The sequence below is a fragment of the Juglans microcarpa x Juglans regia genome, chromosome 3D (assembly GCF_004785595.1).
Source record: "Juglans microcarpa x Juglans regia isolate MS1-56 chromosome 3D, Jm3101_v1.0, whole genome shotgun sequence".
Classification (NCBI taxonomy): Eukaryota; Viridiplantae; Streptophyta; class Magnoliopsida; order Fagales; family Juglandaceae; genus Juglans; species Juglans microcarpa x Juglans regia.
Genome location: NC_054598.1, coordinates 12,574,028 through 12,585,628, shown reverse-complemented (window position 1 = coordinate 12,585,628; position 11,601 = coordinate 12,574,028). Strand labels below are relative to the sequence as shown.

The 11,601-nt window shown below is 36.4% G+C and overlaps 2 protein-coding genes across 9 annotated transcripts; one reads left to right on the top strand and one right to left on the bottom strand.

The window, feature by feature from the left end:
* Positions 1 to 1,863: 1,863 nt before the first annotated feature.
* LOC121256349 (ubiquitin-conjugating enzyme E2 2-like) lies at positions 1,864 to 6,844 on the top strand. 8 transcript variants are annotated; one of them, XM_041157124.1, is made up of 10 exons: positions 1,864 to 1,997; positions 2,095 to 2,142; positions 2,745 to 2,878; positions 3,027 to 3,052; positions 3,816 to 3,971; positions 5,241 to 5,329; positions 5,951 to 6,027; positions 6,260 to 6,268; positions 6,309 to 6,396; positions 6,521 to 6,707. In XM_041157124.1, the coding sequence occupies exons 3-9, from the start codon at positions 2,754 to 2,756 to the stop codon at positions 6,367 to 6,369; spliced, it is 543 nt and encodes a 180-aa protein (XP_041013058.1). In that variant the 5' UTR covers positions 1,864 to 1,997; positions 2,095 to 2,142; positions 2,745 to 2,753; the 3' UTR covers positions 6,370 to 6,396; positions 6,521 to 6,707. The 8 variants fall into 8 exon arrangements, with proteins under 8 accessions (XP_041013058.1, XP_041013054.1, XP_041013057.1 ...); XM_041157120.1 differs by lacking the exon at positions 6,309 to 6,396 and having other exon boundaries at positions 1,866 to 1,997; positions 6,260 to 6,262; positions 6,521 to 6,844; XM_041157123.1 differs by lacking the exon at positions 6,309 to 6,396 and having other exon boundaries at positions 1,883 to 1,997; positions 3,882 to 3,971; positions 6,260 to 6,262; positions 6,521 to 6,844.
* Positions 6,845 to 7,017: 173 nt separating this feature from the next.
* Positions 7,018 to 10,625, bottom strand: LOC121256348 (probable LRR receptor-like serine/threonine-protein kinase At1g14390). Its single transcript, XM_041157119.1, has 7 exons — positions 8,824 to 10,625; positions 8,524 to 8,660; positions 8,163 to 8,406; positions 7,889 to 8,079; positions 7,744 to 7,790; positions 7,544 to 7,655; positions 7,018 to 7,417 (listed from the first exon to the last, which is right to left on the bottom strand). The coding sequence occupies exons 1-7, from the start codon at positions 10,073 to 10,075 to the stop codon at positions 7,184 to 7,186; spliced, it is 2,217 nt and encodes a 738-aa protein (XP_041013053.1). The 5' UTR covers positions 10,076 to 10,625; the 3' UTR covers positions 7,018 to 7,183.
* Between the last annotated feature and the right edge of the window lie 976 nt (positions 10,626 to 11,601).

Sequence of the window (11,601 nt, the reverse complement as noted above, 5' to 3'; positions counted from 1 at the left end):
TTAATGAGTTCGATCAAAACGGGTTGACCCGTTAAAACATGATTTATAAGCGGATTAATAACGGGTTAACCTGCTTAACTTGAAATCAACTCGTTCTGATCCGTTTAGATTTTATTTCAAAATTAAAATTTTATTATTGTTAAGTTGTAATATTAGTTCTCAATATGCTTATGTTTTGATTATTCTGATTGTAATGTTAGACGTATGCTCATATTTGTTAATGTAGGGTTTGTAATAGAGAAATTCTATTTGCAATCTTGAGTGGAGCACTGTGTGTGCAGTTCCATTAATAAATGAGGATAAAAAGAGAAAAATCATCATTTTAAAAAGGATATTATTATAGTTTTAAGATTTTTTAAACATAATTGTATGAATTTACATGAGCTGTCCCAATTTGGAGACTGTATGTAGACTAACTCTTTGTAATATTGCTTATGTAAAAATTTTGAAAAACATTGATATTTTTTGTTAGTAGGTAGTCTTAATTTTTTTAAGATATTGTGATTACTAATAAATATAAATTTTAACTTTTATGTGAAATTATGTTAATATGGTCGAATGAGTTATACGTGTTAGTTCAATCTATTTATATGAAACGAATTTCAATAAGTCGTATCGTGTTGATCTATTATTAAACTCGTCAAAACGGATGATATGTCATGATCTATTATTTAAATGGATTGTGTTAGAGTTTAAAAGTTTGACACGTTTAACTTAATGAGTCGGGTTCAGATCGACCTATATAGTAGACTATTATAATTTGACATGACACGATCATGACCTGAAAACATGATTTGCCACTCCTAATAGAGATAGATATCTAAGGTGGATTCTGTAATATTTTATTCAATATTGTGTGCCCCTTTTTCTCTCACTTTAAAGTCTTGTTTGGATAATGAGTTGATCTCAACTCAACTCATCTCATCTAATCACTTCAACTTTCTCAAACTTTCAAACAAAATATAATAAACAATTCAACTTTATCAAATTTTCAAATAAAATGTATAGATAATTTAACTTTTTTAAATCTCAAAATAAAAATAAATAAATAAATTATATTATTATAATATTTTATTAAACTTTCAATTTTCATCTCATCTTATCATCTCAACTTAACTCACCAACTAAACCTTCCCTAAGTCTTTTCCAACAGAAATTCTAAAAAAAATTAAATCCTGTGGGCGTCTGCATGAAATATCATTGACCACCTTAGAATATGTAAATATCATTTTCTTCCTTACAGGTTAGTTTCTAAAATATGTAAATCTACTTAAGGTGTCATGCGATAATCAAGTTAGGCCCTAAGTACAGAAGCAGAGGCTTTTGGAAAACTTTTACAAGTGGATGCTGGGTGTGATAATGTGTCTAGTTGAATTTACTGCATATTTCTTTGTGGATGGCCACCTTACAATATGCTCTGTGTCACCTCTCATTATTGAACGAGAACTGTTACAATCACAAATTTTTATTTTACAAAAGTATATTTTCAAAGTGACGAAATTTCATGTAATTCAATAATCCAGTAAATCTATTTTACATTAAGATTGTTTAAAGAATGAGATAAGATGCAAAATCTGTAAATAATATTGAAATAGTTTATAAATAGTAGTAAAATAATTTAAATTAAGATATTTTATTGAATTTTTATAAATAAGAAGAAATTAAAAAAATTAAAAATTAAAATATTATTAAAATTTAATTTTTTAATATTAAACCGAACCATACCCGTTAATCCTACTGCACATAAATCTTACACGCAGGAAATCAATTAATGTAATATATTAGTTGTATAGTCAAGATATCGATAGCTAAAAGTCTAGAAACCGATTTAATATTGAATGATAATTATATGTTTTTCCCCGCGCAAAAAGACAATAATAATAAATAAATTTATAAGGAAATAAATAAATAAATACACATACATACAGTGCATGGCGTAGCCACTAGCCAGTAGCAACCACAGGTCAGGAGAAAGCAGCAGCGGAAGTCGAGAGAGGGTAATTACCAATAATCTCAACCCAAACCTCTCTCATTGTTATTTCTAGCCCATCAGGCCGTCACCGTTAATATTCATCTGTTTCTTCTCCTATAAAGTTCTGGGGAGAGACAAGATTCTTCTGAAGCGCGGTTAGGACCTCACAAGTAGGAAATCCGATACTGGGTTTTATATCCTTATTTGATTGGAGATAGCCCTAGTTTTGGTTGCTAAATTTATTTAGAATTTGAAAGTGCTTGGCGCGTTAGACTGGAAAAACTTGGGAGAAACTCTCGATTATCGATATGGGGTTTTCTGTCTGTTCTATGTGCGTGTGTTTGATAAGAAATCGGCCTTTTTTTTTTTTTTCTTTTTTTTTTTCTAACGAGAATTTCTAATTAATTATGGGCTTCGTATTTGATGTCAGTGGTATTCTTAATTACTAAATAATTAAGAAACCCCATCACACATTTTTTTTGATCTGGGGTTTATTTAGTGTTTTGATATAATTAACACGTTAGTTAACTTTTCAGTTGCCAATATGTGGGGAGGCCGGAAATTAGCTATCCCAGTTGGGATTAGTTTGTTGGATTTTCTCAACCTGTATCTTTTTTGAAGGATTAATTTAGTACTATATGTTTCATAGACCCTTCAATGCACTGTTATTGTTGCAATTTTGTTAGATGGTTGATCTAGCGCTCTACTTGTCTCTGCGCACCCATATGGGTACGGAAGTTACTAACTATTATAATTTGGCTTGAGTTTACAGGCGCTCAGGATGTCAACTCCTGCGAGGAAGAGGCTGATGAGGGATTTTAAGAGGTTGCAGCAAGATCCTCCCGCAGGCATCAGTGGTGCTCCTCATGACAACAACATAATGCTTTGGAATGCTGTTATCTTTGGGTACGTTCCAAAAGCATAACTGTCTTTGTCTCTGTTTCAATATATGTTCTTTTTTTTCTGTGTAATGTATATATTTATTTTGACTGTTCTGAATGAGTATAGCTCTGATATAGTTGTACTTATGTCCCTTCCTATTGTTGAATTGCAGGCCTGATGATACCCCATGGGATGGAGGTAAAGTTAATTGTTGTGCCTAATCTCATATAAATAGGACTAACATGTTTTGATGCTTTTAGTTTTTTTTTCACCTGCAACTATTCAAGTGCATGGAGAGGTTTCAAAGATACCATAGTTTATTATTAGTGAACTGTCAAAGCCTATTTTGAAAGCTAGACCTGTTGTTTGGTTGGTTGCCACTTTCTTTCTATATCGGTAATTTGATCCTTGATTGTGTTTAGGAATTAATTTGGTAGCCCACTACCTTCTGAGTTTTGCTATTTCTGTAAAGATTTCCTGGGACTTTTATGGGGAAAGAACCGTGCATGATTGGTCCTCCATACATGGTGCAAATGCATTGGTCACGTTTGGCTTGGTACACTGGTGTGCTGGGGACCATCCCATCTTAACTCATGTTGCAGTGAATTATTTACTTCCTACTTCTTATGGTATTACTTGCATCCTTCACTGTTCACATTCTAGTTTTGGGTATGCTTTGGGAGGCAACAAATTCATATCTTAATAAACCTTCCAATTCAGAAAAATTGGAAGGTTTGAGCTAATCCTGAGAGATGGGTGTGATTGTTGTATCTTATGTTGTCAACCATGCAACATGTAGTTGCGTGTATGTGTTGTCATTAATATGATATTTTTCAGCTTTTAAGTATGCTTAACATGGGAAAAAAAAAAATTCTGCAAAATGGTATTTCTGTTATGCTAATTGTTTATTGGTTTTCTCTTTGAAATTTTCATTTGTATGACTGAAGTTATCAATATACAGGCTGTATTGCTAGCACAGCTTTTATTGAGTATTCTATGTTCATAATGATATCTTTGAGTCCTTCAGGTACGTTTAAATTGACACTCCAGTTTACGGAGGATTATCCAAACAAGCCACCAATAGTGCGCTTTGTCTCTCGAATGTTCCATCCAAATAGTAAGTTGACAAAAAATTTTTAACATCTACAATTTCTTGATATTCCTGATATCCTTTCTGTTCATTTTGAATGTGTGAAAGTCACTTATTAAAAAAAATAAAAAAATATAAATTGTGTAAGTCTGGACATATGCAATGATTACAATTTCATAGCAGTACGTCCAGGGCATGGCTTATTATTCCTTGTTCTGTCTTTAATTATTTTTGCTCCATAGATAGATACAAAAGAAGGGTTCTCTTGGACCCTTGGTTATGTCATTTATTCCTGTTGCTCAGCGGGGGTGTGTCTCCATGAGGGGTTTTCAATATTTGACCTTTTTATAATATCCTAACTCCTCATGATCACAACCTATTTCCTTGGAAGGGCATTTGGTGGACTAAGGTCCCCATGACAGCTGCGATTTTGTATGGACAGCCTCTCTGAGTCTCTAGGAAATAAAGAGTTTGGATGGAACATTGTGATTTATTGGTGTTGCATGTGTAAGAGGAATAAAGAGTTTGTTGATCATCTTAAACCCCATCGTGGGTTTTGTTTTTTGCTAGGCAAGTTTTAAGGGACAACACCCTAGTAATTGGGGGGTTTTGAAACCCCAACCTTAGACCTCATGGTCCCAAAGGACGAGGGTAATGCCATTGGCACCCCATTGTGGGATTGCTAATGTTTTGTGGAATGAAATCTTCAGCCAGTTGGGTCTGACTTAGTGACTTGGGTAGTGATCAGAAAAATGTTCGTGGAGGGGGTTAAGTGTTAGTCTTCAAATTGCAGCAGTGTGAAAGATGGTCTCTACTTGCCTCATATGGTGTATTTGAAGTGATAGGAATGCAAAAACTTCTATGATAAAGCACAGACATTGGATATGATAAAAAAACTCCTTTTAAAATAATTTCCTCTTTTCTACATGTTGAATCTTGGTTGTGCCCCTTGTGCTTTTTAAGGAGTTTATTACTTATTTAAAAAAAATTAGAAATTGAGTGTATTTATCCTTCATCTTTCTGTAAATATCTGTCTTTTCATTTCTAATGTCCATCAGACTGGCCATGCAATGGTATTAGGTATTGAGACTGAGTAGGAAATAAGTTCGTTGGGGTTGTGGAGCATCTTTTCCCATATTTCGTGATACTATTCTCTGTTGGGAGTAACTTTAAAAAGTTCGTTGAGATCTTTTGTTTGTGAACAACTTCAAAATTTCTAACGAGAGATTTTGTTTGTTGGCATGAATTTCAGCCATTTATTGTTCTAAGTTCCTGTTTCTTATTTTTTTTGTTCAGTTTATGCGGATGGAAGCATATGTTTGGATATTCTACAAAATCAATGGAGCCCTATTTATGATGCGGCAGCTATACTTACCTCTATCCAGGTATTAAATCAATACAAACTTAAGGACTGTGAATTATTGGTTAACATGTCATGATCATTTTGGTGTGGATCTACTGATGCTTATGTACGAGTCCCTCCCCCCTACCTTGTCTCTCCCTTAGTTTTCTATCTAATGCATTTAACTATATTTTCAGACCCAATTCTCTTGTATTACATGTCTCTCCCCACAAATTTTTATGTTGCTTATTTGTGTGCTTAGCTTGTTCAAATCATCTATACATTTGCAGAGGATAGGGCTGGGTAGTGGGCCCCCATCACCCAGCCAATCCGCCTGACCCGGCAGGTGCGAAAGGCTAAATTTTTAATAGGGTGGGTTGGGGGGGGGGGGGTGTGGATGGTCGGTAATAATCCACCCTTCCGCCCGCTCCGGTTATATACGTATTTATATAAAACCTGAGATTACTCTCTTCAGCTGTTTCTCCCTTCTTCTCTCCTCCTACTCCTTTCTCGGTCATGGGTCTTTAAGGCACGGATCTATAACTATAACCGTGGGTCTCGAATCTGATCTTTGATCAAATCTGATCCGACTAGATCTGAGCTCTTTTGTTGTAGTTTGACTGTTTGAGTTTGATTGCGATTAGGATTGTTTGGCTGCTTGCAGGATGTTGAATCTGGATCTACTCTAGTCTTGTGTGAGGGCTCTGGACTGTGGGTTTGGCAATCCGCCTGCTCGTTTAGGCCTCTTTGCATTCAAAACTCACTTCAACTCATCTCATCTCATCTCATCTCATCATTACAACTTTCTTAAATTTCTACACAAAATATAATAAACAATTCAACTTTTTCAAATCTCAAAACAACTTTCCCAAATTTCTACACAAAATATAAAAAATAATTCAATTTTTATTCTACTATTCAAAAACTATCTCAACCTATCTCAACTTATCTCTGAATCCAAACCACTCCTTAGTGGGTACGGGCATGGTTGGGGTCGGGGGTGAGATCAGTGAGGATAGAGTCCACCCCGCCCAGGCAGGAGAAGTGGCCTTCCACCCATTTTATTATGGCATACAGATATAAATACATGCTTGCTCGAGATGTATATTAGTAAATGCAATTGCCTGTGTCTGTGTTATAGAAAGAATTGAAATATGTGATTTTAAAGGCTTTAGTTTTTCTGATGATGTTGCTTGGATCTTATTTTAAACCAATCATCATTTTCTGGTTGCAGTCATTGCTTTGTGACCCAAATCCAAATTCTCCTGCAAATTCAGAAGCTGCACGGATGTTTAGCGAGAACAAACGTGAATATAATAGGAGAGTACGTGAGATTGTTGAGCAGAGTTGGACTGCTGATTAGTTATTGAAGTTCAAGTGCTACGGAACTTCAAATATATTCCAATGGCCTGTTTAAATAACAATGGGACTCATCCATTGTTTTGTGAACTCGACTTGATTATTTGACATGTTTGTGTGTTTGCCACTTCTCTCTGATTTTTTCTTGTATCTCATACACTGCATATTCTGTAGACTTCATATATAAAACTCCTGGTCACTGCGTCTCATTCTTATAGCTTTTTTTGGGGGGTGGGGGTACCTATGATAGATTTGTTGGAACTTGAAAAGAAACAATTATTCGAAAACTAGTTGTTGCAAATGGTTCCTGCAATGTTACTGAACCATCATGTCGCTCTGACTGGAGAGGTAGGTGAGATGGAAATACATGTATATAATCTCTGGTCAAACCATAGGAAAATTGGTAGCAAATAATATGGTAACAAATGCAGGGCAAGGGAAGTTCTATTCACAATAATTTTTATGATAAATGAATTGTAGCACAAAAGCAGCATGAATGCTGACAGTCACAGCATTATAATAATCTTCAACTAAAGCACTACATCTGTGTGCTTAGGTTTCCACTACTGGTCCATCCTTCTTGAACTTGAATTGAGTACTGCAAATTCCAGAGAACGTCTTCTATTGAAGGCCGCTTGCTCGAATCCTTGCACAGGCAGTTGAGAGTAATTTCAACTGTGGTCTTTAATGATTGGTATGCGAAAGATCCCTGGATAGAGGGATCGGTTGCAGCCCTTAATTTTGATGCTGATTCTGTCAGGCCATCCTCAAGCTGTGAAGGGAGCAAGCAATATGACCAATGAATTCCAGGTTACCAATGTATGATTGTACCAGCAAAGGATAGTTTCTCCTCATCTGAAAGTACTTGACAAAAATAGATGAATAGTTGTATGAGTACCTGATACTTTAGGTCACTCACTTCAATGGCTGATGTGATCCGTTTACCGGTTATAACCTCAAGTAGGATAACACCCAGCTGAAAAATATCTTCTTTTTCTGCCGTCTCAGCGCTGCATATACAGGGCACATGAAGATTATATTGGGATTGTCAGAGCAGTTGAGGAAACAAGAAAATGAAGGGGAGAAGAGGATCAATACCTGCTGATATGATTGTCTTGTCCATGGAGAGGGCTCTCTGAACCTACCTGGGAAATTATATCAGCAAAAATTAACAGGGAAAATGGTTGAAATTCAACTAAGATTACAAAAATGCTACAGATGAAAAGGGTTATTCTCTTTAAACCTTAAATGGCAAGAAGTTATAGCTACTAATTTTTGCGGTGAGGCTGTCATCCAACAAAACATTTTCGATCTTTAAATTATTTCCAAACACGCCAGGTGCAGTCCCTGTGTGCAAGAACTGGACACCTCTCGCGACGCCAATGGTAATTACCATTCTCTGTGGCCATTTCAGCATCTCCTTTTTTCTCCAGTCTGCCAAAATCAATTTAAAAAGCAGTTCATTGAGAATTTTGAGTTTGTTAAGAAAAGAAAAAAGGGTTTTCTGTTGACTTTACCACTAAGATAATCCCTAAGTGATCCATTTGAGACGTATTCGAGAACAATAAAAACAGCGCTAGCTGCATTGGAATGGTCTTGATAATTGACAATGCAGTGTCCAAGGATGCTGGCCAAATGCCGATGTCTCATCTGGGATAACACTTCCATGTGCTGCGCCAAGCTTTGAGGCAAGAGCTTTTGCTTCAATTTCAGGCACTTCACCAGGACCACCGAACCATCTCTTAGCCAACCTTTATAGAGCTGTTAATAAAGCAAGTACTTTCAGATGGGGAGAGAAGTGAAATAGGGTTCCATCAATACCTGATATTCTCTCAATATATGCTAATCCGACAAACAGTTTGAATCAAATGCTTTTACCTGTCCTTGAGATCCTTCCCCAATCAAATTTGATGGGTCAAAATTATTTGTCAAATCTTCAATCTCCTCCAATGTGAAAACACGATATGGTGGGAGCCCGAGTGCTGCTGCTAACCTCATTGTCTGCGGCAAGCGCCCTATAAAAAACAAAATCGAATTCTTTTCTATTGAAGGAACAAGAAATATATAAAAACCACCCTTCAAGGAATTATACAATGGTTCAAAGCACCTAGTTTAAGCAGTATCTGCATCATTCTCAGTATATTTGACAGAAAAAAATTAAGCCAAAAAATTCCATACTTGCATCCATGTTTGATCTTGGGGAGCTACGAATGGACATTTTATCGGCTACAGATCTGTCAAATTTATTATCTTTAGGTTTCCTCTCATTTGTCCTTCTGACAATGACCAAGATCAGCAGTCCAAGAATTCCAGCCATGGCCATGACACCTCCAATGATGGCGAGTATTAGGCCTACTTTGATGCTGGACTCCCGCTTCTTACTTTTGATTGGAGGCTTAACGGCCAATGCTTCTTTGTGGCAAAATCTATATGGATGCTGATACTTTGAGTTCCCGCTAGACAAACAGTTCCATGAGTAGAGTACAGTCCGGTTTGAAGACTTTGATGCCAAGCAAGATGGCAGTTTTCCTGTCAACAGGTTGTGTGAAATGTCTACAAGCTTAAGCTCATCATTGCACGATATATTTATAGGAAGGGTCCCCCTTAGTTGATTTTTGGCCAAACTAAGATTCTGAATCGAAGGCAGAGAGAACAGAAAAGATGGGATTGGTTCAAGAAATTTATTCGAAGAGATGTCAAACTGCTGGAGCTGAGCAAAGTTCCTGACTTTTGAGGGAATCTGAGATCTGAAGGAATTGTTGCTCACTATAATACTCACGAGACTGTTGCTGAGTGAGGGAAATCCCGGTCCTAGATGATTGTCACCCAAATTCAGTTCTTGAAGAACTACGAGACTTTTAAGATCTGGAACACTCCCATTGAACAAATTATCAGCCAAAACAAGACTTCTCAGATTCTTCAACGAAGCAATTGATGAAGGAAGCTGTCCGTAAATAAAGTTGGAGCTAACATTTAGCACTTCAAGTGACCAGAAGCGGTTGATCTTGGATGGTAAAGGACCCCACAATCCCAAGGAAACAAGTGACAACACTTGCAAGCTGGAAAGCTTCGTTAGAACAGTAAAGAAAGAATCAATGGAGAATCTTTCAGATAAAGTTTGGTGGGAAACTTTGAATTTCCCCGAAGCAAGTTTTGGGCTGTGAGAAGGTGAGCTTTTGTTTCCGACAATAGTAAATTCGGTTACGCGATTGTTTGAGCAGACAACCCTGAGAGAAGGTGAGGGAGGGAGGTAACAGAAGTTGGTCCAATTTGTCCACCCTTGAAGAGCTGCAGGGTATTCAAGTAGCTCTTGAACTTGGAAAAGAACTCGGGTTTCGCTTGGAGGCAGTTGCGCCATAGAAAATGGAGCAAGCACAGCAAGAACTAATGCCGGAAACAAGAAATGAAACCAAACCCAGAGATTCTCCATTGCTGAGGCAAATATACATACATAGAACTCGAAGCTTAAGCCTCAAATTCCAATTCTATATGAAGAGAAAATGATTGGGTTGATCATGCAAATTAACGATATGAAAGAATCATAACATTTATCGTACAGAAAAAATGGGTTTTATCACAGAATTTAAGAAAACAGAAATGATAGTAGGAAAAAGTAGGGAGCAAATAGATCATTCATTGCTTAGTTGTTCATACACTATGAAGAAAAGGTCTTCATGGGGAGAATCTGAGGCCATGATTTGATCGAGAAAGATTTTAAATCGAAAAAATTGGTGAAAAGAAAGACAAAACTATGTTTGTGGATTGAAACAGAGATCTGACAGAGTGAGTATATATGCACAGAAAATAGAACCAAAACTCATATACGCTGCGGAGACATAAGACTGCCATCGGGGTGACATCTAACCGCACATCGCTGTCGACTTCCAGAATCCAAACCCTTTTTTTTTTTTTTTTATAAAGTCAAAAGTCAACAGAGCACTGACTTCAAGTGGCCGAAACAATGCGAGAACCTCGGTGCCTACCACGTTAATTACCGTAGATCCGCGGGTATCACAAAGTCACGTGCCAAAGGCAAGTGAAGACTGTGAAGGACAAGCCTCCTATATTTATGTTAACAAAAACCCACGGGCCACGAGGGGTACGCAAATTGGGATATGACCAGAATGCCCTACGAATGTCCATATCAACCAAGGAACAACGGTCCAGAAGTGGTTGCACGGAGTTACATAAACAGCCTTGGTGTTTGTGATAACAACTAACACGTGTGGTTGTGTCGGTAAGGGGTGTCCTCTAAATGAGGGTATCGATCCAATGATCCGAGAGGCATGCAAGAAAGCTTTTCACACGTATTAATACCTTCTTTTTTCTTTTTTTTTTCCTCTCTCTAAAGACACGCGTATCAATACCTAATCCTTTATCTTCCAGCCTAATTTCTAAATTGTAATTAGTTATTTTAATTATAATATATTATTCACCTTATGCTTTGCATATGATTGTATATTTTGTTAAAAAAAAAAAAAATCATTTGTTAATAAGGAGTGACCAGATATAGATGATATAATCGGATCTTGAAACACTTGTTTTTAGTTAATTACAAGGGGTAGAAGACAAGATAACAAAACAATTCTCTATATATATAAAGATTGTTATAAAATGATTTAGCAATGGCATTCCATATATGGTCACTAAATAGGCACATGACATGCCTTGAAAACAGTGCCTAATTTCCAAGTATTCGCATATTTAAATGTATACATGTGACAATGATGAAAATTTTCGCTCATATTCCGGGTTCGTGTCATATTTAATTGATCCAAATACTTGATACTTGATTGACTATATTTATATCTTATAAGCAGCACAGATTTGATCAATTATGCACATCTACATTATACAAACTCATGACAAAATCAGTATCCATGCATGCATATAACCCTTGTAATACCCCATATTCATTGATAAGTGATACTGGTAGGTGAAGTCATTACTCTTTAT

Excerpts from the sequence above, each read along its gene's own strand:
- LOC121256349 (XM_041157120.1), top strand. The coding sequence starts at position 2,754 with ATGTCAACTCCTGCGAGGAAGAGGCTGATGAGGGATTTTAAGAGGTTG. Across the intron at positions 3,053-3,815 it reads TGATACCCCATGGGATGGAG|GCTGTATTGCTAGCACAGCT; the intron begins GTAAAGTTAATT and ends ATCAATATACAG. Across the intron at positions 3,972-5,240 it reads TCGAATGTTCCATCCAAATA|TTTATGCGGATGGAAGCATA; the intron begins GTAAGTTGACAA and ends TTTTTTGTTCAG.
- LOC121256348 (XM_041157119.1), bottom strand. The coding sequence starts at position 10,075 with ATGGAGAATCTCTGGGTTTGGTTTCATTTCTTGTTTCCGGCATTAGTT. Across the intron at positions 8,407-8,523 it reads GGGAAGGATCTCAAGGACAG|CTCTATAAAGGTTGGCTAAG; the intron begins GTAAAAGCATTT and ends CTTTATTAACAG. Across the intron at positions 8,080-8,162 it reads ACTTAGGGATTATCTTAGTG|ACTGGAGAAAAAAGGAGATG; the intron begins GTAAAGTCAACA and ends TGATTTTGGCAG.